Source organism: Numenius arquata, chromosome 8 (genome assembly GCF_964106895.1).
Source record: "Numenius arquata chromosome 8, bNumArq3.hap1.1, whole genome shotgun sequence".
NCBI classification, from domain to species: Eukaryota; Metazoa; Chordata; class Aves; order Charadriiformes; family Scolopacidae; genus Numenius; species Numenius arquata.
In genome coordinates, this window is record NC_133583.1 from 31,801,621 (window position 1) to 31,828,793 (window position 27,173).

Here is a 27,173-nt window from a genome sequence, read left to right on the forward strand (position 1 = left end):
GAGGAGTTAGCAGAGATGCAGCCCATAACAATGAAACCACTCTATTAATATATATATATATTTAAGTATCTTTGCCTCTAGCAACATCGGTGCACAAGGAAAGCATCCTGTGTATGGATATCTGTGGAGATGTTTGCTTGCGATGCTTGGAAGCTTGGAACAGGAAGTCATAAAGTACCAGGTTTGATGGATGGGTTTTTTTTTTTTTTTTTCAAAGGCGTTTTTAAAAGTCCTGTTAAAAACGGTTTTCATTCTGAGGCTTGAAAAATGGAGGAGGGGAAGGGAAAATTCCTGGAAAGAACTATATTTATTTTCCACTTCAGACAGGCCAGTCTGCTAATGCAGTATTTGTTGCAGGCTTAAAGTAGCCGAAGGTATTGCATCCAACGACGTTTATGAAGTCACAGTGAGCCAATGATAACCAAAGCAGTGCTGTTACCATGCTCCCTACCAAACAAATCCGGGATGCTTTGCGTGGGAAATGTTAGATCCATGAGCAAAATGAAGAGTTCCCCACCCGAATCCGCCTGTCTCTCCAGGAGGGAGGGCTTTCCAGCACCACAGAAAGAAACTTTCTTTGGCTTGGGCAGGAGTGGGTGGAAGCCAGAGGGATTGGGATGTAACAGCGGTGCGTTTCTCAACAAACTCCCCTCTTTCCCGACAGCCCATCCCACCTCTGCCTTCCCACCCTGCGTGGTGATGGATTCCTTCTCTTACCACCAAGAGGAGGAGAACTGAGGGATGGAGCTGCTGCGTAGGAACCCACTTCCTCCACTGTGAACTTCTGCAGTGGGAACCTTGTATTTCTTCTCACTGCCCTGGTAACTAAGATCTGGTACTGCCCCATTCCCACTTGGCCTTCGGACCTGCTTCACTTGCATCTCTCACCCAAGGGTATGGAGTAGTTTGTGTAGGAGACCATCTTCCAAGTATATACGTGTGTGGGATTTCTTCTCCCTTCCCCCACTCAAATAAAGCAAAAAAACCCCAAACACAATAATAGTGTTTAGTCTTGAGCAACAGAAGCATGATGCCGTTGAGGGGAGACCTGGATGGTGGGTACTGGGTTCGTGAAGAAGGTGGTGGTGGTGGTGGAGGTTGGTGAAGGTGGTGGTGGTGGTGGAGGTTGGTGAAGGTGGTGGTGGTGGTGGAGGTTGGTGAAGGTGGTGCCCTCAGGATGCCTGAAGAAAGGGGAGGGAGTGATCTCCTGTGACCTGATGGGCTGATTCCAGGAATAAGTGGAAATAGGGTGGGCAAAAGGGACAAAAAATGATCAGAAACAGCACGCGGAGCAGAAACAATGGAGAAGGTGTTTCGGGTAGGGAGGAGCCGTGGAGGAGCAGGATCTATAGGCTGTCGTTATGGGGCCTGCATGCCCTGGGTGGTGTGTGTACTATACTTCTAAATTCACCTCTAGATGGTGTTATTGGAATCCTTGACACCCCGTCCTACACGCAGCCAGAGCGAGGTATTGTCAATACACCTTAAAACTGCCCCTCTCCCTTGATTTCACCCTAAACACTCTGGCCACGCCCCCGGAGCAACAGGCCACGCCCCCTTCGCGGGAGGGCGGGGCTTATTCGCTGCTCTCACCCCATTGGCCGGTCGGCGGTGGCGCTCCTTACGCCGCTCCCATTGGAGGCGGGAGACCGAGGGCGCTGGGAGCTGGCCTATGGGAGGGCGCGCCGCGTCCCCTTGGCGAGGGAAAGACGGCCGGCTGATTGGTCGGCGGGCGGGCGGCCGGTGGAGAGGGGGAGGCGGGGCCGCCGCCCATTGGCTGTGGGGCGGGGGCAGGCTGCCGGGCGGCACCATGTTGGGGAGCTGGCGGGGGCTGGCGGCGGCGCCGGCTGGGGGCATGGAGCGTGGGCGCCGGGCGGGGTGAGTGCGGCGCGGCGAGGGGGACGCGCCGGTGCGGGCCGCCGGGCGCTCCGTGAGGCGGCGGAAGCTTGGGGGGAAGCTGCTGCCGCTCCTGCCTGCGTGGCTCGGCAGGGCGGTGGCACCTGAGGGGCGGGCACGCCCCTGCCGCCTCGCCGTGCCGGGGGAAACCGGCCTGGGGCGGGACGGGGCCGCGGGGTCTGTCCTCAGAGACCGCCGCCTCCCTCCGGGGCCGGGGTGGCCGCCTGAGGGGCTGGGTGCCGGCTGAGGAGCCCCGCGGAGAGGGAGGGAGGAGCCGTTAGAACCGTTACGGCCGTTGGCCAGGGGCGCGCGGCGCCCGCGCAGGTGCGCAGCTGCTCCGCCGGGCCCGGGCCCGGCGCGGGAGCGGCGGCCTCCCGCCGACCTGCCCCACGGGAGGAGGGGGAGGAGGAGGAGGCGGTGGGGAGCAGGAGGGGGGCTCCCGTGGCTCCGGCTGTGCCGCTCTGGCTTGCGCTGCCGCGGGTCTCCGCGGCCGTTGGTAGCAGCGCGCCGAAATGCGGACGGCCAGGTCCACCAGCGCGTAGGGCATGTTCGGTCTGAGCAGATCTGCCTCGCTGGAAATACCTCTACGGTTTCCATTTGTGGAAGGTCAGGTTCCCAGAATACCTCCCCGTTTCATCTGTAGGCAGTTAAGGACTTCACGGACATCGCTATCGCAGATGTGAATGTTTATGTGTGCTCTTGCGTTTCCTTCCTCTTCTGGATGCTTGCTTTAGGATGGGAAAAGAGCCCTGCACAGCTGTGAAGCCTGCTGCCTTCCTAACCATGTACTCGTGCTTGTGAATAGCCATCTGCACAATGGTCTCGCTCACAGAGTACCACTTGCAGCTTGGCTAAGGTCATTGTCCAGCTAGGAAAAAATAAGATGTGTATTGTTGAGCAGAAATGCTGGCCGTAATTGTCAAAGCTGTGGGTTTAACCATTTTTACAGGACATGTGTCTTGAGACCCTTTCTGGATACAGATGTGTGTAAGTAGTGCAGCTGTTTTGGTTTATGCTAGCTGAGGCCCTGGTCCTACAATATACGTACACGCTTTAGGGTCTGAGCAAAGAGAAAAGTGTAAAATGTAGATTCTCATCTTGGCAGTGAATTCCATGTGAATAGATCCCACCTAGTACTTATTACAGAGCAGGGTATTAATACTGTGGTCTTATTTTAATTTGAAAACGACTCCATGCACCCCTTAGGTCCTTAAGTCTGACCTACTTAGTTGCAACAAGATTTGTCTCTATTTGCAGTACAAAAATCTCAGGAGGGTGAGGCGGATTTTGTTTCCTTGCACGTTAACAAAGTTGCAGCTCAATTCTGATACCAAAATCTCTTCTCCTTTGCTTTGTCGGCCACTGCCGCTCTTCTTGAGAGCGGGGAAGATTGGTTAGTGCTATCTTATAGCAGAGACAGGGACAGGCGTCTTGTTGCTAAATGTCAGATGGATATACAGACCCTGTTTGAGTTTTTGGTGCCCATCCTAAGTATGAACTGGATAAACATAAGAACATCAAGTTAAGAAGGAAGACTACAGAATTTTCTCACTGCTTTGGCTTCATTTCCAAGTTAAACAAGGCTCCCTAAAACACTTCCAGCTCGTGTTAGTGTGGTTGCGTATCTGCCCGCAATGGTCAGGTGCAACTTCAGTAGCTGGGATGGGGACAAAGGGGAGATGTTCCCTTAGTAGTGAAACTGATGTGGTTTGGGTTTTTTTCCGACTAGGTCCCAGCACCCTATGCTTTGGTACCCTTGGCTCCTGCTCATGTCCCGTAGCAGTCAACTTTATAGTACTTTTAATTCCTTCCCTCTCATATGGTGTTTCCAGCTTCCTCCGCATACCAGCTGTGCGCACGCTGGTTGCCCAGATGGAGCTAACACTGCAGCCTTTCCCCTTGTGCTCACCTGCTGCCAATTTCCAATAAACACATAAATTCTGTTTTTAAAACATCTACTGATCTCTCAGATGTAGTTGAAATTAACCAATGAATCCAAAAGTGTACCAGTGCAAAGTGCAATTATATAAACTTTGTTTCCATAGGAAATGGTGCTTGAAGGAATTAAGGAAGAATTAAGGAAGCCTGTTTTCCTGGGGACTGGCCACATTCTCCCATAGTAACTCCTGCCTGTCCCCTACCACCCTCATTCCCCCGCTAGCCTCCCTCTCCCTGGGATGGCACCCGGGTGCCACCTGTGTCCTGATCTGCCCCATCCTTATGTGTGAAGCCAGCTGAACCAGGTGTTCCCGTTTGCAAAGTCGCCAGCCAGCTGCTGGTAAAGATTGAGGATATACACCAAGTTGTCCTTGGCTTCTTGAGGCTGTCTGTCCTCCATCCGGCCAGTTGTTTTTGTAAAGCTCGTGGATGTATTCCCCTGGTAAATTTGGCAGAACCGTAGGTAATGGATTCTAAAGTTCCTGAGGAACATAATGGGACAGGGTGGACAGACGGATGGACAAGATGATTTCACTTCTCTCAGAAGAAGTGTGAGAATATGTCAGGCATTTACTGACTTTTACAGTTTTAAGTATAGATAGTGTAGTGGTTAAAATGCTTGTAATCTTTCATTTTTTATCTACACTGTAGCTCTCGGCCAGGGATGTAGTTATGCGTGTGGAAAGGAAAGTTTGAGCATAGATTCTTGCAAAGATCTTGCTTATAGACAATGGGGGTTTTAACAGAAAAAGAGATGGAGAAATAGCAGACGTGTAAATACGTGTGAAGCCTTGTGCACTGGATTACTAAACTCATACACAAACTAGGCAGCATACAGAGAGTGGAAGTGACAGAATGAGTCTGAAAAATCTAAGCAAAGGGCTGTGGGAGCCTGCCTGTGAAAACTGAAATAACAAGGCTTACGCAGAGAGGGAAAGAAAGCACGAGCTACTGAGGGGTTGGCCGGAGAGGGGAGGGGAGGAAGAAAGATTGATCTGGTGAGACTGAAGTATGTTTTGGGAAGAGGAAAATGTCACTAGTGTATATACTGTTTCTCCAAGGCATTTTCCAGGATTTACTGGAGAACTTTTAAAGACCCTTTGATAGGAGATCCCAAAAGGGATAGTGTATTTAGGAAGAGAAAACGTGCATTTAAACAGGAATTGGAGCATACTTAACCATATTTATTTCAGATTGGCATCTGTTTGAGCTATGATTTTCTGTGTACTAGTGCTAACAAACTAAACCTTTGCCTGCCCTCAGACATCATTTGTCATTTGGAGCATAACAAAATCTTTGTAAATTGTACACAAGTATTTTTGAGGTAGTAGCTTTCTAGCTTTATTATATAAAAATAAAGTTATATGTGGCATGGGTTTGATCTTGCGACTCCACATTCCTCTGATGCCTTCAGATTCAAAGAGCATGTACTATCATTTTGTGCATCCCATATTCCCACAACTCTTATGTAGAAGTAAGCAGCTATTCTCTGCCCCTTTTGTCAAGTGTGAAGACTGTTGCTTTATGCTCTCACCTCTGCCTGTTTCTGGAACTATTTCCTTTTTGGGCCGCCTCCTGAGATTATCCCTGGTTTCACTTTTGTCATTGTCCTAGACCCTTTTGCCCTTTGTTCCACAGAGTTCTGCTCACACCTCACCATATTTTCCCCTTTTTCAGATTTTGGGGGTTTGTTATTATTTCATTTGTTTTTGTGGCCACCTTTCCCATCTCTGTCCTCATTCCAGGACCAGCTCCATGCTTCCTCAGCTTTCATAATCCTCTTTTCCAAAAACTTGCCCTTTTCTTCAAATTACTTTCATCCAGAACTGTAAATATTTTCTTAAAACACCTCAACACTGTCACTCTTGCCATCTTCAATTTAAAACAATAAAGTTTAAGTTCTTGCTCTCCGTGGTAAACTTCATGAAGGGATTCATTTTCGTTGGCTCGTACAGCAGGGACCATAATGTTGGCACCTAAAGAGTAATGTGCGGGCTCTGCAGCTAGTGTGTGAAATCGATTGCATAGCAACCTCAGGGGTGTTTTGTTGTTTGTTGGAGAAAAGCAGCTGATGACTCATTTCGGCAGATGCCAGTAAAAAGTCAGAGTAGACTCACCTGCTTAAAGCTACAGAGAGCAAAATCAGGGAGTAATTGCATAACTTGAGAAATGTTTGGTGAGGATCGGGTGTTCACTTAAGGGAATTACTGAAAAGTCTCATAGCAGATATTTATTTTTTGTAAGTTCTGTCTACATTGTTGGAGGTTTTCAGCCAAAATTAGTTTCAAAGCAGTCACAAAAGATAAACTAAGTAAATGACCTTCAATTTAAGTGGTGGCTCTAGTTATATTCTTCCCTCCCTCCCCCTAAAAGAATACCCCTAGAGATACTCAGCATTTATGAAAATCAGTCTAGGAAAGTGAGCGCCCAGCTTGAGCTCCAGACCTAAAGGGAACTTACAGGGAAGATGGGGAGAGACTCTTTATCAGGGATTGTAGTAATAGGACAAGGGGTAATGGATTTAAACTGAAAGAGGGGAGATTTAGGTCAGATATTAGGAAGAAATACTTTACTTTGAGGGTGGTGAGACACTGGAACAGGTTGCCCAGAGAAGCTGTGGATGCCCCTTCCCTGGAAGTGTTCACAACCAGGCTGGATGGGGCTTTGAGCAACCTGGTCTAGTGGAGGTGTCCCTGCCCATGGCAGGGGGGTTGGAACTAAATGATCTTTAAGGTCCCTTCCAACCCAAACCATTTTATAATTCCCTATGTATACATAACTCATGATGAGGATTAACAGTTCTGAAATGAGCTGTGCTCTTCTGTGTAACTTCTTACAAACTCTAATGGATTTTAAAAATGAAAGAAGCAGATCATGACAACAGCAATGTTAAAAATTATTTAGAATTATTAATTTTAAAGAAGTGAAATGATAAAATTCCAGTGAGACTGGACAGTGATAGCCTGATCTGTTTTGCTTGTGTCCTTAGATTTAAGAATAATATTATTATTTAGGGTTTTCTCTCTGAGTTGACTGATTGTATATTTGCAGGAATTGGGGCTCAGAGATCAGGTGCATCTGCCTTGTCTGCGCTTCTCATCCTCGAGCTTGCAGTCTGTAATGTGCTGATTGATGTACTGTTTGGAGAAATGCAAGCTGCCTAAACAGAACTGAGATGATAATATATTCTAATTTCCATATAAACATGTGATTTGTTGCACAAGCACTTGTTTTCCAATAGACTAAAATCAGTATTACGTAGTTAACAGGGGACCATAGTACCAGTTTGAAGGATCTCTGAGACTTGACAGCCTTCTTTCACCCTACCCTTCATGAGGTTTTTATGTTGCTGTAAGTGATTGCTATTAACATTAAACCACTTGTTCACATTTCAGCTTTAACTCATTGTCATTAGGAGACGCTCACTTTCTTTCCTGCTTCAGTGGACAGGTTTTGTAGGAAGTATTTAAGAGGCAAAATGGGAAGGGCCAAACTGAACTGAGCTGTTACCTGAGGTGGGACAATGACAGCAAAAAAAAATCAGATGGTAAAGTGGGCGAAAAGCCATGCTTGTGCATCATCAGAGCGTGTTGCCTGTAAGTTTGAGTGATCCTCAGTTTGGTCACTGTGCTGAAAGGAGTGATTTTGAAAATAGGAAGATCTGACAGTTTGTTACTGAATTTCCTTGTCCCTGTTGGTGAATTCTTTGTGACTGTTCCTAAGTGGTTCGGCTGCTTATCCTTTGTTGGGCTGTAGTTTTACCTGCACACGTAGTCGCCGGTGCTGCTGCCAGGAGAAACACTTGTTCTTGGCCTCGTGGTGTGCCCTCCTCAAATGCTTATGCAACTGTGTTGGAAACCAGATTTGGGTGAAGGAGGACTGAAGTTAAAAATGAATATATTTAAATGTTCAAGCTTTAACACTGATCAGATCTTTCATGGAGTTCATTGCATGAAGGTGGGAGGTATGTGGAGGGCAGGGCTGTTCGTTAGGTGGCAGCGCTGACTTGAGTGGGTTAAAGTACCCCACTGTAGATAGGTGGGCTTTGTAGACACTTGCTGGGTCATCTCCCACTATTGGAGCTGCTGTGCTGCCTCCCCCCTCGTCTCTCTGACTGGCACCAGTTGTGGTGTTTGGTAGTCAGATGATAAACTGTGAGTTGGCTCAAAAAGTAACAATAGTCAGTGGTTCACAATCAAACCAAAGAAGGTGGTTAATGTTTGGATGGGTTGTCTACCTGGATCGTTGCACTATCTTGCATTGTATGAATGCTAACACTGACGCCTGGGAGGGTGGGAGAGCCACGTAGCTGGGAGGTAGGGTGAGTTTGCTGTAGACCTAATATAAATTTACTTAAGGTGCTGTGGAGTCATTCTTGGGCTTGCATGTGCTTTTATACTAATACTGTTATACTGTGCCAAACCTGATTCTGCACTGAGGACTTGCCCAAAGGATGTGCCTTACTCTCATCTGCTGTTTGCCTCAGCCTTAATCTTTAGTGGAGGTGTACCTCAATGATATGCTCAGGCCCCTCGGAACCATCATACCCCTTGTGACTCCCTGTGCAGGCAGCGCACCATGTCCACAGAGATGCTGAAGATGACTGTGATCTGTTTGGCCAGCAAGTCATAGTTTGGCTGTCCTTTGGCTACTGCTGGTAAATTAACTTAGCCCGTGTAGCTTGTTTTTCCAGTGACATGATTAATAATGACTGGCTTATACGCTTATTGTTAAATCGCATGAGAAGGCTTTTCTATATTAGTCCTAGCACAGCTCAGGGTGCCATTTGTGGTTTTCATGGTTAGCATAGCTTGTGCAGAGAGAAATCTCTGTTGGCTCTGAGCGTACCTCAGAGACGTGCCTTAGTATCTGTTTCCATTTGATTTTTGACTACATGCAACTAATATTGTGAAGATCGTTTCTGTCATCATAATTGAAACACAGTTGATTAACTGTGTGTTATGTGGTCCTTATATGCTAACACTGTAGTGGCAAAGGCTTGTTGAGGGGTGAGACATGTCTTCCAGCCCATTGTAAATATAGAAACACAGATGTGTCTTTGTGTTGTAGGTGAGGTTTCTGAGAAGAGGCAGTATTAGTGTTTGGGGTTTTTTTTTTCCTTTTTAATTTGGTATTGAGATTACAGATACTTTGTATATTTTTTGTGGTTATTGTTTTTACAGTTGACTGCAGAAGATACATAGTTAATGGCAAGGAACGAAATATATCCCCCTTCTTTTTTTTTTTTTATTTTAAGAATGGACAGAAGATGTGTAAATTATAGTGGCAGCAAATGAGAGGTGATAAACAGATAAAGTCTATTCTGTCCTTATGCCTCGTACTCTCAGGAAACTGGGCTGTGCAGTGTTCTCAGCAGTTGTCAGATGTTGGAAAATCTACCTGGGAGCTTTCTCTTGAGGGACAAATTTTTAGGAGACCAGAGGTCATGGGTTCTCTTGCTAATGGAAAAGTGTTTGTGAAATTGGAGCCATCAACTTAAAATACAATTCTCTGCAAAAGTCTTGCCCATGGTAGTTGCAGCTGCTACAATTTCAGCTTGTAGAGATGCTATCAGGCAATTTCCCTTTTCTTGCAGATCACTGAAAGGCTTCAGGAAGACAGCAAACCCCATGTGTTTAAATAGAAACGTTTGGGCTTTAGGAGACAAGTGTACATAAGTGCAGACTTACGTTCCAAGAATAAACTTGATTTAGAGTTTGGTGTGATCTGCAGGAATGTAGTTTTGTAAGTTTGTGTTTTGTTTATTTTTAGGGGTACCAGAAGATGCTTCAGTGGTGATACCTCTTTCACAATGCAAGTTATGAATGAAATTCATTAACTAACATCCCCTTCCTCACCCTGATCTCCAATAGACTTCCTGTAACACTTGGAAGAAAGAGTCAGGGGAGAAGGGTTGAAGGTCACCATGAAGCTAAAGCAGCGAGTAGTGCTGTTGGCCATCCTCCTTGTCATCTTCATTTTCACAAAGGTTTTCCTCATTGACAACTTGGACACCTCAGCTGCCAACCGGGAGGACCAGCGCGCCTTTCACCGTATGATGGCAAGCCTCCATGTAGAACTGGACCCTCGGCTTGACCATACGTTGCAGTCCCCTTGGGAGATTGCCGCCCAATGGGTGGTGCCCCGGGAGGTGTATCCCGAGGAGACACCCGAGCTAGGGGCTGTTATGCATGCCATGACAACAAAGAAAATCATAAAAGCTGATGTGGGATACAAAGGGACCCAACTGAAAGCTTTACTAATACTTGAAGGAGGACAGAAGGTTGTCTTCAAACCCAAGAGGTAAATATTACCTTCAATGACTGAATTAATAACTGCTTTATGTATTTTCTTTATCTCCATGTTGTTGCATTAATGTTTAAGTTACAAATTTATACATAAAGACCATTCTGTTATTTGTGAGACAGACAGCATAGAGCCTTGCTGATCATCTAGTAATGTTAGATTGCTGTGCCAACGTCTCTCAGGCTGTATAGCTTTGATGCTCAAACAGCCTGTCTTCAGGTTAAAAGAATAATCACTGTCTTCAGCCCCCAGGGAACGTTGGTTGAACCTGATGTTTCTAAGCAGTACTTGCCTGATTGTGGAAGTGCAGGTTCTGGCAGTGTGGGACAAGTCTGCCTGATCTTTCTGAGTAAGGGTCATGTCAAACTGCCATGACAAAATGCAGTTCAAGAACAGGGAAGGAGTGAAGGTTGACAGTGATCTTAAAAGTAGATCTGGGTGTCTGGTGTAGCTGCATGAAGGCTGTAAAATGGCTTGGTAGGTCAGAGTGAAAGCCCCTGAGTTTCCTGTCTGCCAATAGTGAATACTGGAGAAGCAACGTAAGAATGGGTGAGTAGCGATACTTCCTTGGTATGGCCTCTGTTTGTGGTGATCCACAGGAAAATTTGACATGATTGAACATTTATGAAAAGTCCTGTGCACAACTGTAAAGCTTTTTGAACTGTTTGCCTTTGGGGAAAAGGAGGAGAAAGAAAAATGTAAAAAAAAGTAAGGCAGGTGTGTTTTATGGAGTGCACTGCAAATGTAAAGTGGTGTCATCATGGAATGAGTGCATCTCTCTGCAAAGGGTAATGGGTTGAGCAAGCATGAAGTTTTCCTGTCATGTTAATGAATTATTAGAGAATGAGAAAAAAAATCTGCCTTCCGCTTCTTGAATTTGTAGGCCTGTTTCTGTGTGGTCAATTACTGGTCTGGCTAGAGCTTCACTTCGGAGCTCGGCTGTGGTTAAACAGTGTGAACCTTTCACACAGAAGTCTTGGTGGTACGACAGGCAGCTTGTCCAATAAATGCAGTAACAAGACATGGCATTTCTATAGTGCTTTCTATATAAGTGAGTGCTGTAAAGCATTTCACTGAGCATTAAATTACATTCCCATAATGGAATGTCTGTGCAGGAGAACACAGTGACTATGCTCCATCAAGGACATGCGCAGCTGGGAATGTTTATAGGAACGCTAGACAGTTTATAGGAGTGCTAGACAGTATGGCCCTAGCCTTACTGGTAGACCCAGGTTCTGTTTGTGACTGCTGAATAGCTAGGTTTGTAGGTAGAGTTTTGTTCTGTCATTGCAAGATAGTCTCTTTAACTAGCGTTTTTTGGAAAGGTATGTGAAAGTTACTACTAAAAACCGTTTTAAGAAAACTTCGTGGTTGGGGAAGAAGAATGAATTCCCTTGGTTTTGCCACCTTTGCTCTAGAAAGGACTAGATGCCTACTGTGTATGGAAGCGAGAAGTGGGTTGGTTTTTTTCAAATAAGTTTAAGCTCTGCAGCTTTCAAAATGTGACCATGTTTTCAAAAGCCTGGTGTAAGTGCATACAAAAGACCTGACTTTGAGGACATATTCTTAGGGTTAGCTGTCTCATTTCAAAATTCCTCGAGACCCAGCCTAATTGTGGTATTTTATGCTCATCTGAAGCATGTTTCTTAAGCACCATCTAGACCTGACTGAAATGCCATGAATCTCAGAAGTTTGTGTTTGCCTTGACTATTTAAGTAACATCTATTACAAAAGAAAAGAAAAAGAAACAAAAGCCCACCATTTCACCAAAATATACCATTGTTGTTGTAATGAGTGTCTAATTTCTATTTCTTGCTGTTCATTATGTCTTTTCTCCAGCAGAATAAAGGGTCTTTTTATATCCAGTATTATCGTCAGATTCATGCTTGCTGATCTTCTAGTTACTAAAGATTGCGTTTGGCATTTCTTCCACAATATCAGATTGTATTTTCATGTTAATCCACAATCTGTTCTAAGCCCAAAATCATTTGTGGAGTTGCTGCTTTCCAGTACAAATAGTCCCCTGTTCTGTAGCTGGGTATGTGCTCTTTGTTCTTAGATGTGACTTGGCATATGGTTGAATTAAAACTCATTAGTTTGAATGGGCACAACTTCCCAAGCTCTTGCGACCACTGTACATTACTGACCTTTCCTCCTTATTTACTACTTTAATAGTCCGTATGCTATTTAATCTCATTAATAATTTTTCTCTCCCGTTGGCAATTGTTTTGAAAGTGACCCGGAGTCTGTTTAACCTAGCACTGTTATTGCACTTGTTACTCTGAACAGCAGAGTTGATGTGAATCCTGCATGAATCACTTTATTTGACTTATTTCAATTACAGATATGCCAGAGATTATGTAGTGGAAGGAGAACCATATGCCGGCTACGACAGACACAACGCAGAAGTGGCAGCCTTTCACTTAGATAGGTATGGAACTACTGGGTTACCTGGTTTTACTCTCTCTGGTAAATACTTTTTCAGAGTTGGGGAAAAAAGGGCCCCTTGAAGAATACACCTCAGATATGAGCTATTTCTAAACCTGCCAATGTATCACATTGAAACCAAAAATAAAAATTATTAGCTTTTTTTTTGGTGAAAACTTCATTTTGAAAGACCTGTGCAAGATTCTAACATTTAAGATTTCTTTAAGAAATCTGAAAAGGAGAATGAGTACCAAAAAACCTGATATTTCATATTGTACAGAAGAGTGTAGCCAAATCCTGTGGAAGAGTCTGAAATGCTGAATGTGTATGTTAAGTTAATGTCCAGTACACTAAAAAGTTAAGTCTAATGTCTAGACTAACTATTTAGTCTAGCCTAAATATGAATCAGTGCATCCTAGAGGAAAAGCAGCTATTCATATATTAACTGTATTCAGGAGTACTCAGGTGGTCTTATGGACCTGAACTGGAGGTGCAATTATCTAAAGAAAAACAAAGTTACAGGACGTACAAAGAATTGGACAGAAAATACCAAATACTGAATGTTAATAGTTATAAAGTATGAGTTGGAGGTGCAGTTTCGCCTAGAATAAATGAGCACAGTCTTGGTCTCTTCATTATAAGAGGACTATGTTGGCACTTTGGAGAAGATTTCTGCAGATAATTAAGGATGTGAAAAATTCTTACGTGAAAAGACTTAGTCTTGAGAAGGGGAATAGGGAGGGAAAAATATAATAATGAATAGAATGGTTGAACTGAAACTGAGGTTTCTCAGTACATAAATAAGAGGCTCGTCACTGTGACTGAATTCATAGGTGGTAAAAGATATGTTTGTTAGTACTAATTCATCTGTGGAACTCATTGCACAGGCAATGGAAGTTAGTAATTCTAGGAAGGTTTGGTGATAAATAGTTGTGTAATGCCCATTGCTGCTGTTGCAATCTTGAGGTGGTGGGCCAAGATCAGAGTATTTTAAGACCAAAGAAAGATGATGTAGCCAGATATCTGTTGTCCATTTGTGCTTTCAAGAAGCATGTAGACTTCAGTTTCCCTGAAAATGCAACGATCAAATACTGTAAAGCAACAATTCAAAGCCTCTTTCCAGAGTCCAAACCCCTCTTTCTTAGCTCTTCCATGCTGTCTATTTGGTTGTAGTTTTGTGCTTGTTTCTTTTTACTGTTCTCCTGTCTCTGTGGATATGGACCTCTGTATTCTTCTAGAATACCTAGCAGAAGCTACCTGTCCACCTAACTTTAGCGTGTACCTTTGTTTTGAATGGCGACAGTTACATATTTTGTCTGAGGATGATATTGTTTCAAGAAGGATCTGAATTATATTGTATGTTTAGCACTAATGGGGAGGCTGCGCTATGCAGGGTAGTGGCTTTTCAGCTGTGGGTCTGAAAATACAGGTACAGGTTAGAGTGACTCTCCCAGTATCTCTGTGGAATATGGATTGTCCCTTTTGCAGAAGGGACAGTACCTTTTCAGTCTCTTTTTCTGAGATGCAAAGACTACCAGAAAGGGTACATTAAGAGAGTTGGGGGTGACATTTTACTGATGTTTGTGCTTCTCCTTTAAACACTGTTAAAACTACATTGAGAATACCCAAGTCATTTGTGGTCACAGAGTAAAGACTGTGGCAGACATGGGAGTGGAACCTGGATCACATTGTGACTGCAAGTTCTATGATTATTCTTCCCACTCCTCTTTTTTTCCAGACACTTCAGGCATTAAGATTTGTTCTACTATTCTCTCTTCCCCTCTCCCCCCTCATGCCAAGCAAAATAACTCCTAGATTGTTTACTTTCTGGTATAATTGAATTGGGCTTAAACATAACATTTTAACAGATAGTAATTCCCACAAATTATAAATGATCTTTCCAGGTGACCAGCCCAAAGGCCGTATGGTTACCGCTTCAGCCTTGTACGCAAGACAGATGATGGATATTTCTGCTATGAGGTCTGATTTCTGAAAGTTGGAGGATGGTGCATCCTGTGTTGCTTTGCCATAAATGCTTTAATAAAGAAGTGTCACTGATGGCCTATAAAGCAAGTTTAACATCCAGGCACTTAAAAAAAATTAGTTTCTTTACTTTGCCTTGGAGAAGAGAGGAGGTCACTGCAGGGTTCCAACTTTATTCTTTGGTCTTGGTCATCTCAATTTCAGACAATGGCATGGAGACTGTGTTTTTGTTTTGTTTTAATTTAGATCTGCTGCCTATGTTGCAAATTCTCATGTCATGTTTTTTCACCCCAAATCAGAATTCTGGGTTTCCGACGAGCTCCGTTGGTGGTTGGCAGGTTTGTGAATCTACGTACAGAGATCAAACCAGTTGCCACAGAGCAGCTTCTGGGAACCTTCATGACTGTGGGTAAGTGGATTTCATGGATTGTGCAGTCCATGAACAGTCTTTTTTCCATGGGAAAAAGAGCCATGAGAATCTGACATAGTTATGGAACAGTTAACTATGATACAGGAAGCTGGTAAGTCTCTTTCTGTGCCAAGAGAGATCGTAACGCTTGTATAACCCCATTTGGCAGGGGAGGAGGATTTCATTTTCTCCAAGTAGTTTTTCCCTCTGTAAGTTTCCTGTGTTCCCTCATGCTGATGTTACAGATGGGATTTTTTTGAGTAAGAATTTTCTCTCTGCTGTCAGAGGTGGTTAGAAAATTCTATGATTAGACCTGAAAGGAAAAAAAACGGAATTTTATTTAACGTGAACACAGTGGTGATTTGGGATGATTTAGAGAACCGATGCATCAGTGTTAGGTGTTGTTTGTGCTACAACGGAGTCTGCTGAGTGACTGATAAGTGAATGTGTCAGAATTTCCATATGTTGCTTATAGTAATAATGCAGTGAAGGACACTTAATGGGAATTATTAATGTGAACTCCTACCAGGTGGCGATTAAGCACCAAGAAATGACTTATGCTGCAGCCTCAACTCCTTCAGGCTTTTCATAAAATATCCAATTATTACTCCTTTTTTTTTTTTTTCTTAAATAAGAAGACTCTAGAGATGATTGTTCATTACAGCTGATAAATGTGTATGCCTCTGTATATTTCTTTTACAAGCACTGTTGGTAGTCTCACCCAGTAAGTTTGCCAAACTCTTTGCATTCAGATTGCTTCAGGCAGACTTTACTTTTTCTAATTTCAGCCAAAATAACTAAGCAGTGTTCTAGCAGAAATGCTGACTTGAAAAGTACGGCTTCAGAAATTTTCATTGCCTTTCCTTAGATTCCTTGAAACCACCGGTTCTGTGGAGTATGAACTAAAGAAATGGGTGGATCTGGGAAGAAGTAGTGCTAAGGTTGCGAAGCCAAGGTCCTAAGGACTAGGAAAGGATCAGAAAAACTTGTTGGTAGTGCAGTGTTGTATTAACTGTCAGTGTGATAAAACATTAGAAGATATAATTACTCTCTCCTTTGAATATTAGTCTTTAATGTTGCTTTGAATTAATAGATGTCTTTTTAGATGCTCTTTTGAGGCCCTTCCTCTCAGGGATAGGAAGCATGAGGTCAAGTGCAGTGAAATTCTGTTGCAGGAGAGGCTCTACTGCAACCATATGCTTCTCAATTTCAGTTGGCATCCCTTGGATTAAGTTCTACTCTTTTGATACCTGTCTGTTTGTTGTTTTGTTTTGTTTTGTTTTAAGGTAATAACACTTGCTTCTATGGGAAGTGCTACTATTGTCGGGAAACAGAACCAGCTTGTGCAGATGGGGACATCATGGAGGGATCAGTTACTCTGTGGCTACCAGATGTCTGGCCTCTTCAGAAGCATCGGCACCCATGGGGTAGGACTTACCGTGAAGGCAAACTTGCCAGGTATGAGCACATGATAGGGTTATTCTTTATTGATGATTATTTGTACTAGAAGTACCCTTGCAATACAGTGGCTAATTAAGGAGCAAGTGTTCTCGAAACTGAGAGTTTTGCCGACAGCTTTCTTGATATGGCACTAAAAGTCAAGAAGTCTAGGATGACATTTAAATAAAAACAATCAAGAAAGAAATCTTCATTGTTTTCCACAACACTAAGTGCTGTTCTTTTCCTACTTTTTGTCCGGAACAGAGCTCCACTGTACAGTCACTCCATGCTCTGAAAAATCTTGGCCCTGGGCAAACCAAGACTCTTATCTTGTGCCACTAGATCTTCTTTTGACACTGTGCCTCTCTGTGGCCTACTAAAATATGGCAGCACTGTGTTGTTTTCTGTCAGACCTGATTTCATTGTCCTTGTTATTTGTTTCAAGAGCTGTGGAGCCGGTTTAGGTTAAGTAGGTAGGCACTGAAAAGTTCTACTTTGCTTTGAGTAGCGTCAGTATTTGGTGACCATGCTCAGCAGCTAAAGAATGCTTTCAGAGGAGGGCAAACATGGGATCTGGCAATCTTATACGATAGATGCAACATGTCGGAGTATTTGGGTTGGAGATCGTTTTTGCCATGACCAGAGCAGATGGTTTTGAGCTTAGTAAATTTTTCCAAGTTTGTGTCCTCAACAAGTGAATGGAAAGAGATTTTTTTAGTCCTTGATCTAAAATATCCATTGATTTCCAATGACGTGATTGTTCAGAAACTATCTCTCATCCAAAGGCTTTGAATTGTTTTAGAGTATTAAATGTACGGTTTGATTCTTGAGCAGCAGATGTTATCTCCTTTTCAACAGGTCAGAATCACCTGTGTTTACTACGTGGTAAATGGCAGTAATGAATTGACTGAATTTCTGGAGATGCTTCTTTTTTTGAGAGACTGTTTTTCATCATAAATTGCCTGCTTACACAGGATACCTATGCTGGTTTGATATTCAGTGTATTTTAAACTTACTTGCTCTTGCCGTGTTCAGATGGGATTGCAAGGTTCTGTTGTTTTGCACCTTGTCATGTTGCGCTTTTCACTTTGAGAGCATCAGGAGAATTAAATGTTCTAGATGTCATGCTCTCCTTTTTCTTTGTCTGGTAATTATGGAAAAATAACTAGAACTTTTTTTTCAGATTTAGCTGCTTCTACTCTGTCTGAGTTGACCTTTTGAACATAATTCATATAGTCACATTAGTGTACATAATTTTTAATGGACATGTAATAGATAAAATCCCTGACCTTCAAAGTCCTACGCTAATACAATATAAATGATCAGAAATAAATGTCGGAGAAAGGTCCATCTTGAAAAACTGAATGGAAAATTAGAAGAGAGAGCATAGTATATCTGAAAAACTGTTGCAAGGAGATTAAGTACTGATCTAAAGTAAAATGAGAGGACAGAGAAACAGTTGAGGGAGAGAGGGATGTAGCATAAAAGAAATGTATGCAGTACAAGTAGGAGTATGTTCAGAGACTTTTGCCTTGTGGATTTGTCCTTTAAGTTGGAATGTGAGTTGGGCCTTGATGAAAAAGAGAGACAGCATTTGAGGAGTGTGTGATGTGTCAAAAAAAACACTGAAAAGATAAATTTTTGACTACTCTGATTTGGATAACTGGAGGAAAGATGGGTTACTGGGAGCTTAGGCTCCAGGCCTCTAGAAGATGAGGTGGGGTATGTGACAGTTCTAGCAGTTAAATTCTGATCTTCTCCCTGCTTTTATGACTCTCTGCAATTTTAAGCATGTCAGCAAGTCTCTCCAACTTGTGTTTCCTCCATTTCTGTTTCCAGTTCACAGATGGTTTAAGGCATTTCCAACTTAACTGCTATTTAGCACACGATTGTTTCAGTCCTTACATGGAAGATGTTATAGATGTACTTGTTATTTAGGTTGACAGATGGAAAGTATATACACCAGAGACTTGACTGTTTGGTGGTGGTGTTGAATAGCTTTGAAAACTGTAAAGAAGAAAATGAGAAAATTTAAAATCCTAGCTTTGGAGAATTGAGATGTGGCATCCCCGTTATAAGACCACAAGCACATGCCTAGGTTATGTGTAGAAGGAGGGGAGAGAAAAAGGAAGCTTGAAATCTTGCCAGTGGAGAAGGCGAGAGACTCTGAAAAGAAAGGGGGGAGGAAAGAGACAACTGTGAGTGAAGGAGAATGAACATATAGGAGGGTGTTCTCCTCAGGTAACCATGATGAGGTTATTTGCATTAGAAAGAAAAAATGAAGAGGATCACTGGAAAGTAAGACTGATGGAAGCAGGTCAAGGCAATAGGAAGAGACACAGTACTTAAAGATAGTTAGGTTAGTTAGAACTTCCTTAGTTAGGAAGTTAAGGGAGGCAAATCATGATGGTAATCTTGCCCTGAGGCAGCCCAACCATTCCTGAATTGTGAGCAGTGAGGAAGCAAACTCTCAACTTGTTTTCTGTACGAGGATGATGTGTAACTTTGCACTGAAACTATAGCTTTCTCCATATGCTAGGGTGTTAATACAGGTTTTAGTCTTTTAATAAAACACTTTTCTCTAGCTCTTTCTTCTTTATATAGCCTTGACCACTGCACTCACCCTTTCTTTACGCACTCATAAGTAAATAAAGGGGCGGCTATAAATACCGTTGGTGTGCATTCCTTGAAAATTTGATTTGGCTTCTCTTGATGGCCCCCAGGTGGGAGTATGATGAAAGCTATTGCGATGCCGTGAAGAAGACTTCACCATATGACTCGGGCCCTCGTCTCCTTGATATCATTGACACCGCCATCTTTGACTATTTGATTGGGAATGCTGACCGGCATCACTATGAGAGTTTCCAGGATGATGAAGGAGCCAGTATGCTCATTCTCCTGGATAATGCCAAAAGGTAAAGGGAAATCCTGGTGGCCAGGCAGTGGCAAGCACAAGGGCACATGTTTATCTGCTCTGTATCTCTCTGTTTTTTCTTTCTCTCACTAATTTTTTCATTAATACCTTTTGTGCTAAAAATCCAAAGCTTTCCTTCTTATCAGAAATTACTCACCAAATACCAGGGTGTGATGCTTACTCGCTGCTCTAGATACTATCACTGCTTTGGGCAAAGTCTTATTCAAACTACAGAAGCAGCCAAATTAGCACAGTATCATCTTTTTTTCCCCCAAGTAACTTTCAAAGGTTTGCTTGTGTCTCTGTTATCCCCAGAAAAGCCCCTCCTTTTTATGCTTTTAATTAATGGAAGATTAAAAACTTATTATTTATTATTTACTAGGGAGTATTAGTAAGTGCCATAGTAAAAGTAGATCTCTTCAAAATGTGTCTCTGAATAATTTGCATTTCCTGCCTTCTGGATCTGTCTGCTCTGGCTTTAAAAGTTTAAAATGGAGATAGAACTGATACTCTATTATGAAGCGTGTGGTAACTGAGAGGAACTAATGAGCAGTCCTTCTTGAGGCCAGACTTTACTCTTAAGCATATGTGTTTAAAATGTGAGTTGTTCTGTTTTTGCTATAATTTTTTTACGTTGGCTGGTATAGTTTTAAGTTAAAAATCCTGTTGAAGATACGGCCTTGTTTAAATCATAACAATTTGCTTAATTTTTCTTAAAAACAAAGGTAACCTATTCCAGTATTTTTACTTCTCATTATTTAGTCCAGAGACTCCCAATTTTTTTTTTTTTTTGATGGGTACTACAGTCTGCAGTGACAGTGAATTTCCCCTTCTGTGGATAGACCAGCTTTTGGTGGTTAGGTCTGGTGGTTCTTGTGCCAGGCTCTGCCCTGCAGTGGCTTTACATACCGCTTACACAACATGTACACAGCAGTTGACACTTCTGATCTAGACAGATCAAGCCTGCAAGGCTTGGAGTTACCATTTCTTTCGCCGTTTGCCTTTTGTGTAGTGGATTCCTTCCTTCCTTCCTTTGTAATTTGTCTGCAGTGGCTGAGTTGAGTATTTTGTCTTTATGCATCAGCCTGTTCAGTAACACGCCTTCAGTTCTGTCAGCAGGATGCATTCCACCTTGGGACTGCTTAATTATTGCTGCTTTCAGACTGCTTTAGGTGAATTTGGCAAAAAATGTCTTTCTATAATGCTCTGGCAATGTGTTAGGAGGAAATTAATGTATTAGTCACTGGAACTGAATGATAGTTGAAGGTCATGTCAGACCTTTCGTTATGGTATGTGCTTACAACGTTATGAAAACCGTTCCGGTGGGGCTTTGCAGGCCCAGAAATAAATTGTGTTCTTGAAAGCAAGTTCTTTCAGCTCCTTTGAGATAAGGGGTAGGAGAACAGTTTTTCATAGAATCTTAGGATATCTCAAGATGGAAGGGACCCATAAGGATCATTGAGTCCAACTCCCTGCTCCTCCCAGGGCTACCTGAAACTAAACCATATGACTAAGGGCATCATCAGACACTCCTTGATGTCATGACCACTTCCCTGGGGAGCTTATTCCAGTTTTAAAGCTACTAGTAACAGAATTATTTGAGCAGAATAATGTCAAACTCCTAGACTGTTATGTATTGAGGGAAAAGTCCTGTGTTGAAAGCAGTGTTATGAGGGGGGTGAAACTATTAATAAAATAAAAAATTAAAAAAAGATGTGTTTGAAATATTATGAAATCTTTTTGGCAGGCCTCTCTTAGAAAGTGTGATCATGAAATGTTAAAGTTGATCGCCTTGTTTGTTGAAATGTTTTTCTGAGCTCGGTCATCTGAAACAGCATGTGGCTGCTATTTCATTCATTCCCTGTCCAGCTGTGTCAGACAGGCAAAGCTCCCACTCTCAATGTGCAGAATACCAATTATTCCTTTCCCCAGCTCACGTTCTAAACTCCTCTGAAGTTTCTTTCTAAGGTGCCTTGGTCTGATAAAGAGCTAGGTATACTGGTGTTGCTTCCATTTATCTGGTACATTAGCTGTTGCTGTTGAGAGTTATAGCTGTAATTGGTCATAACCTGTTTACATTTTAATTTAAATTATTTGATCTGTTGAAGCATGGAATTGCCTAGTATTGATTTTTTTTGAATTCTTTACAAATTTGTTGATGTTGAGAACAATATTAGGAGTTCGACTGGTTCACTTGGTTTTGATTTTGCTTTTCAGCTTTGGAAACCCTGCCCTGGATGAAAGAAGTATCTTAGCTCCTCTTTATCAGTGCTGCATGTAAGTCAAATGCAGGGATGCTGTTCACTCTACTTATGCAGTTGCTGTCCTTAGGTTTGCGATATAATTTTAAAGTTTGAGGCCTTCTGGTAACCTGAAAATGTTCGCTCAGGTACATAGTGCTTTGCCTTTTTGAGGTACTATGTTTGTTTGATGTATTTTCACTGCTCAAGAAGCTGAGAAATACATTTTCATTAAGACAGTAAGTCAGATGGTAGACCATAGGAAGTAGTCTCACCTCTAGGTCACTGGTTCAAATCAATCCTTAGTCAGTGTGACAGGTACTTTGCATCTGCAGCTGCCTGCATCCAGCTCCTGCCGAATGAAAGTTCACATCGCAGTTTGAGTTCTCCCTGACAGAAGCAAAGACTCAACGTGTCTGGCAACTTAATTACCTTCATTTCCAAATGTTCTTTCTAAACAAGCCTGCAGCACTGCTCAGGGCCTTGCGTTCAAAGTGAAGTTTGTAGATTTTTTGCAGGATTTTGTTTCTGCTTTGGCCTTGTGAGCTGTGTTTTTGTTCATTTTATTTTCAGAGGCTGTGACTTGTTGATTTCTGTCTCTGTGGCCGCTCTCACCAGGCTGTTGCTAATTCTCAGTAACAAATAGATAAATGTTCCAGGAAGAAAAATACTGATGTATGCGTTTGCTGCCTTTGTTACTTCAAGATAACATCAACTCCTTTAAGCCTTCCAAATTAAGTATGTAGTTGAGAGTTCTTGAGCTTCTGTCCTTGGAAGGTTCTGTCTCCCAAATTCATCAAGGCCTGTGAAACCTGGGAACTCTGCACAAAGCCTAGGTCTCACCCCCTGCTTGCACTAAATAAGGCTCTATCCATGCTACAGGACATCTGGCCTACATTCTGCGAGATTCTTTTAAAATCCATATGGAGAACAGTTAAACTGAATGATTTTCAAATTCTTTAGTTTTCCTACATTAATTTTAAGTGCATATTTAATTTCCTTCTTTATGAGGATCTTTTGGAGTCTTTGTCATGTAGATTCTCCCAAATGCAACCATAAGAGAAGTTCATCTGTGCAGTTTCCTGCTTTTCAGATGTCCTTTCTTTCTGATGCCAGGCAAATACCATATAAGAATTGATACGTGTAATTGTTTTAAGTCTAGGTTTGTTACAACACTTTCTTATATTGCTGGTTTCTTTAGAGGCCATCAGAAGCCAAGAGTTTAGACCAGTGGTGCAAAACCACAAAAATTTGGGGGAAAATCCTAAGAGACGCCACAGAACAAGACAGTTTTCAGATGGGCTGACATGAACAAGTTCAACGGCCAATGAAGCAGAAAAATCTCTGCTGTGTTCGCTTTCTTGGCAGTTCAGTCAACTGATTTTTGTCCTTTGTGATTAGTTGTTGGTCAGTGATGCTCTTCCTGAGGTGACAAGAGTTTTGTGTTTGAATTAACAGCCAGACTGTTATTTTCTTTCCTTTTCTTTCCTTTTTAAATTGTGTCTGGGAGGCCTCAGGACTGAAGAGCTTCCTTGCTAGCAGTTGAAAGTGTTCCTGTATAACATAAGAATTATGTTACAGATTCTTTCTTTTTCACCTTCAGTTTTCACGTTTCACTTAAATATTGCATATAATGCAGTTAATACCTGGACCCTTCCATCCCAAAACGACTTTTATTACAAGACTCCGTTCTTGATGTAACAGGTTCCCTCAAGAGGTTGGCTTTGGTATTGCTGATGGGACTTCAGCTAGATGGTGGTGTGATGACGTGTTTGTTTTTCTTTTGCAGCATCCGGGTTTCTACCTGGAACAGACTTAATTACCTGAAGAATGGAGTGCTGAAGTCTGCCTTAAAAACTGCTATGTCGCATGACCCCATCTCACCAGTGCTTTCTGACCCTCATCTGGATGCCCTAGACCAGCGGCTTCTCAGCATTCTGGCTACAGTGAAGCAGTGCACAGACCAGTTTGGGCCAGATGTTGTGCTGGTGGAAGACAGGATGACTCTGTCTCATTTGTAATTGTAGTGGAACACAGACGAAACTCCTTTTTTTAAAAACAAACAAACAAAAAAGCGATAGAAAAACAGCACAATCAGTTCGGAAAGGCTGTGGCCAAGAGGGACTGAAAAGAACAAGAAAGCTTCTGAGCCAGAGAAACAGAGGTGACACTGGCTTTTACCTTGGGCTGACAGCAGTGAGAGGTGGGAAGCTGGAGCCTTGGACGGCTCAGTACCTGTAATGGCATCTTGGCCATTGTGGTGTGTCCATTGCCGGCAGTGGACATTGCACTGGATAAAAATGGCTCTTGGTGTTGGTGGAAGTGTGTGGAATACAGACACTAATTTGTGAACTGAATCTAGAGGGGACAAATGGAGATGAACAGTACGATCCTCTCCCCTTCTTTTCCCCACGTATACTCTTGTGAGTTTTTGTCTGATTCAGGGTTGTACATAATCAGCTGTGAGCTGGTTAGGCATTTTGCTGCTTCTCTAGAGAAAGAGGAAGTGGTGAATAAAATAATTATTAGACTGAAGAGTTGTGCCACCCCCCCGGGGGTGGGATGTTCTTCTGAATGCCATTAGGGGTGGGAGAGGGGGCTTCTGCTGCTCAGTTGACTTTTCCTCGATAAAAGGCTGGGAAAGGGGGTTGCCTCATGTGATAATGCTTCAGTGTTTTTGCTGAAGTCCTATCAAAGATTTATCCACAGGGTTGGAGATCTAGGGAAGGACAGGGTGGTTATACAGCACTTGGTAATTAAGGGGTTAAAGTAAGTTTCTACGTGTCCTGTCACTGTTTTCCATTTATAAGGAATCTGGCAAGGTCTGAGTAGAGAAAATATCCTTGCAGTCCTGTGTCTCTATTAACCAAATCTTCATTATATTGTAGCTGAGGAGGAGGACAGGATCTGTCCTTAGAAGCAGGTTCCGTTAAGTGAAGTGAGGTCGTGCTGCTTACTCTGTGCCCTGTTTCATGTGGGGCACCTGGGCGTGTTGCTCTGGGGGAAGAGAGGTGTATTGCTGGACTTCCACAGTAACCCACAGCCGTGGGCAAGGTCCTGAAGAGTGGAAGGAACCCTGAGCTGTGGTCTTTCTTCTTCATCTCATACGGAGATGCGCTTCCTGCTGCTTGATCTTGTATTCACAGCTCAGTGCTGCTGTTTTGTGGACACCAGCAGGTTTTCAGTCCCACCGTCTACCAGGCCTGGCTTGTGGCTGAGCTGTGAAGCTGTGAGCACTTCCAGTAAGTTTTCTGCCTTCCTCAGCTGCTTCCTGCAATCCCCACTGTGATGTTCTGACTGGGGTGGTCATCCTGGGGTCCTCGCTCCTGATGGTTTTGCCATAGATAGAGGAGAGTTGGTGTAAGTTGGCTTTTCAGGGCAGACTTGTAGCACTTGTCTTGTGGTAGTGCTGTCATCCTTCAGCACTGCGTCAGCCTGCACTGCGGATGAGCTTGTGGCCATAAAACTTGTCACACTTGCGGTAGGTCTGATTTTGTGTCTCCAGAAGGGAAGCAGCTTCGTCATTACTTTTCCAAATTTAACAGCTGTGTATCAATTTTCAGTTCAGACAATATGGTCCTTAGAAGTAAGGAAAGAACTCGTTTACCAAAGTGATTATGTATTATTGGACTTGTAAGCAAGAGCAGCAAAATGTCAGTTTAAGACCTTTCTCTTGATTTGTCTGTCAAAATCTTTCTAGCTCTGCAGTTGATAGAGAGCTGTTCCTGTTCTTGCACCTGCTGCTGTACCTGATCAAAGAGGTGTTAGTGAGAAAGTTTATTTTTTAAATTGCAGATTTATTTTGTTGAAGTCTTTTTGTCATTGCCTGAGCAGAGTATCTTGAAAATAGAATACTACTCTTTACCTGAAATTGAGATTTATGTTCTTCTAGATCTTTTCTGGACTTGGCCACATACATCACAGACAGCCCCCCCCCCCCCCCCCAGTTAGGATGGGATGTTGAGTTATTTACTGGTGTTACTAGTCAGGACTGTAATGCACAGCCAGCTTTTAGGACACTGGTATTGAGCTAGTGCCTGTTTATTGCTGTACTTGATATATAACACATGCTTTAGAAGCCATGGTCCTTCGGTGAGTTTAACCCCACCGGTTGTGGATTGTGCCTTGTGGGTTCCCCTTGGGGCAGGAGTGAGTGCCCTCAGCTGGTGGTGAGCGTGGGCAGGAGCCGTGCAGGGACTCTCTGGGCCCTGGCTGGCTGAGTTGGCCTGTGGCTTGGCTGGCAGTCAGATTTCGGTGGTTGAGCCAGACAGCATTGGGAAGTACTGTGGGCAACAGTTAGGTGGTTGGTGAATGCATTTGTTCTGAAGCAGAATATGTTCATAATGAGGCATTTTGGCATAAGCTGTTTCCCAAGAAATTGAAGATGATTTACAGAAAGAGGAGACGGAGAAGCACAAGGTGTAGTGGCTTGTAGCATTTTTAAAAGCGTTCTTCTCTTTGAGCTTAATCATAAGCACTTAATATTTTGGTAAGGATCTACCAAAATTTGATGTTTTGATTTCTATATGATCAGTCGTGATCGTTTACATTTGATTTAATAATGGATTCCAAAAAAAGTCATTCTGTCTTTATGAAATCAAATTAGTTTTCAGGGCTTATGTATTGCTTGTTCATGGGGCTCTAAGCTGAAGCTTTTGCTGTCAGATGGAACTTGGGGGGCTAAGTTTTGCCCCAGTATGAATGTTAAAGATTTAAAGCACTGTATTAGTTTACTCATAAAGAAAGGGCATGAAGTCCGGCATCATCAGTAGGAGAAAGCAAGAAATGGTTGCTTTTTTTCTTCTTTTTTTGACATGATGCTTCTAGTCACTGTAAACACCACTGGAGCTTGGTGTTCTGCAGCAGGAAAGAATAAATTCCTCTCTTACCCAAAATCAGGAAGATCTGATTTTGGCCTTTTGATAACCTCTGGCATTTTGGCAGTGATCGTTGTCTTGCTCGAATACAGAACCCTGAGAAATTTTAAAATCAATTGTAACCATTGCAAAGGAAATAAGAAGCAGCATCCACATGCAAACAGGGTCTGCTTGAATCTCTGAAAAATAGTGTCATTTGTGAGGCAGGTGCTATGCGCTGTCAATGAGGTTTTCATGACGACTTCTGATCCTTGTTCACTGTGCACACCATAATCCGCTGGCTCCAGATGTTACAAAATGGTTGGGTTGTGGATATTAGTAATATCAGAGCGCTTGAAGCACAGAAATCAAGAACTAATTAAAAGGAGAGCATCATCAACCATCTGCTATTTATGTCCTCCTTCCGAAGGCAGCAGTTGGGCTGGAGGAGACACTGAAATCGGCTCCTCTTCCAGCAGCTAATGAACTGGAGTGTGTCTTGCCAAACAAACTTCAACTGAAAAATACTAATTTATTAAGAAGGTAATTTATTTGCTGTGGCAGCTGGAGCAAGATGCTTGAAACAGACACCCCTCTTGGAGCTGTCAAAGGATTGCCCCTGGGAGCAGCTGCACAAATGGAGGTTGCTAATAAGAAAACAGAATGCAATCATGACTTTCTACTTGTATCCCCTGGGGTCAGATTCCGCATAAAGCAACATTGTGTGAATAAAGATTTTAATAAAGCAACATTGATGGATTGTT

The 27,173-nt window shown here is 42.9% G+C and overlaps 1 protein-coding gene across 1 annotated transcript; it reads left to right on the plus strand.

The window, feature by feature from the left end:
• The first annotated feature begins 1,792 nt into the window (after nucleotides 1-1,792).
• On the plus strand, nucleotides 1,793-27,173 carry FAM20B (FAM20B glycosaminoglycan xylosylkinase). Its single transcript, XM_074152173.1, has 8 exons — nucleotides 1,793-1,878; nucleotides 9,607-10,137; nucleotides 12,485-12,571; nucleotides 14,850-14,959; nucleotides 16,246-16,417; nucleotides 19,123-19,314; nucleotides 21,531-21,590; nucleotides 23,343-27,173. Exons 2-8 carry the CDS (start codon nucleotides 9,761-9,763, stop codon nucleotides 23,572-23,574), a joined length of 1,230 nt encoding a protein of 409 aa, XP_074008274.1. The 5' UTR covers nucleotides 1,793-1,878; nucleotides 9,607-9,760; the 3' UTR covers nucleotides 23,575-27,173.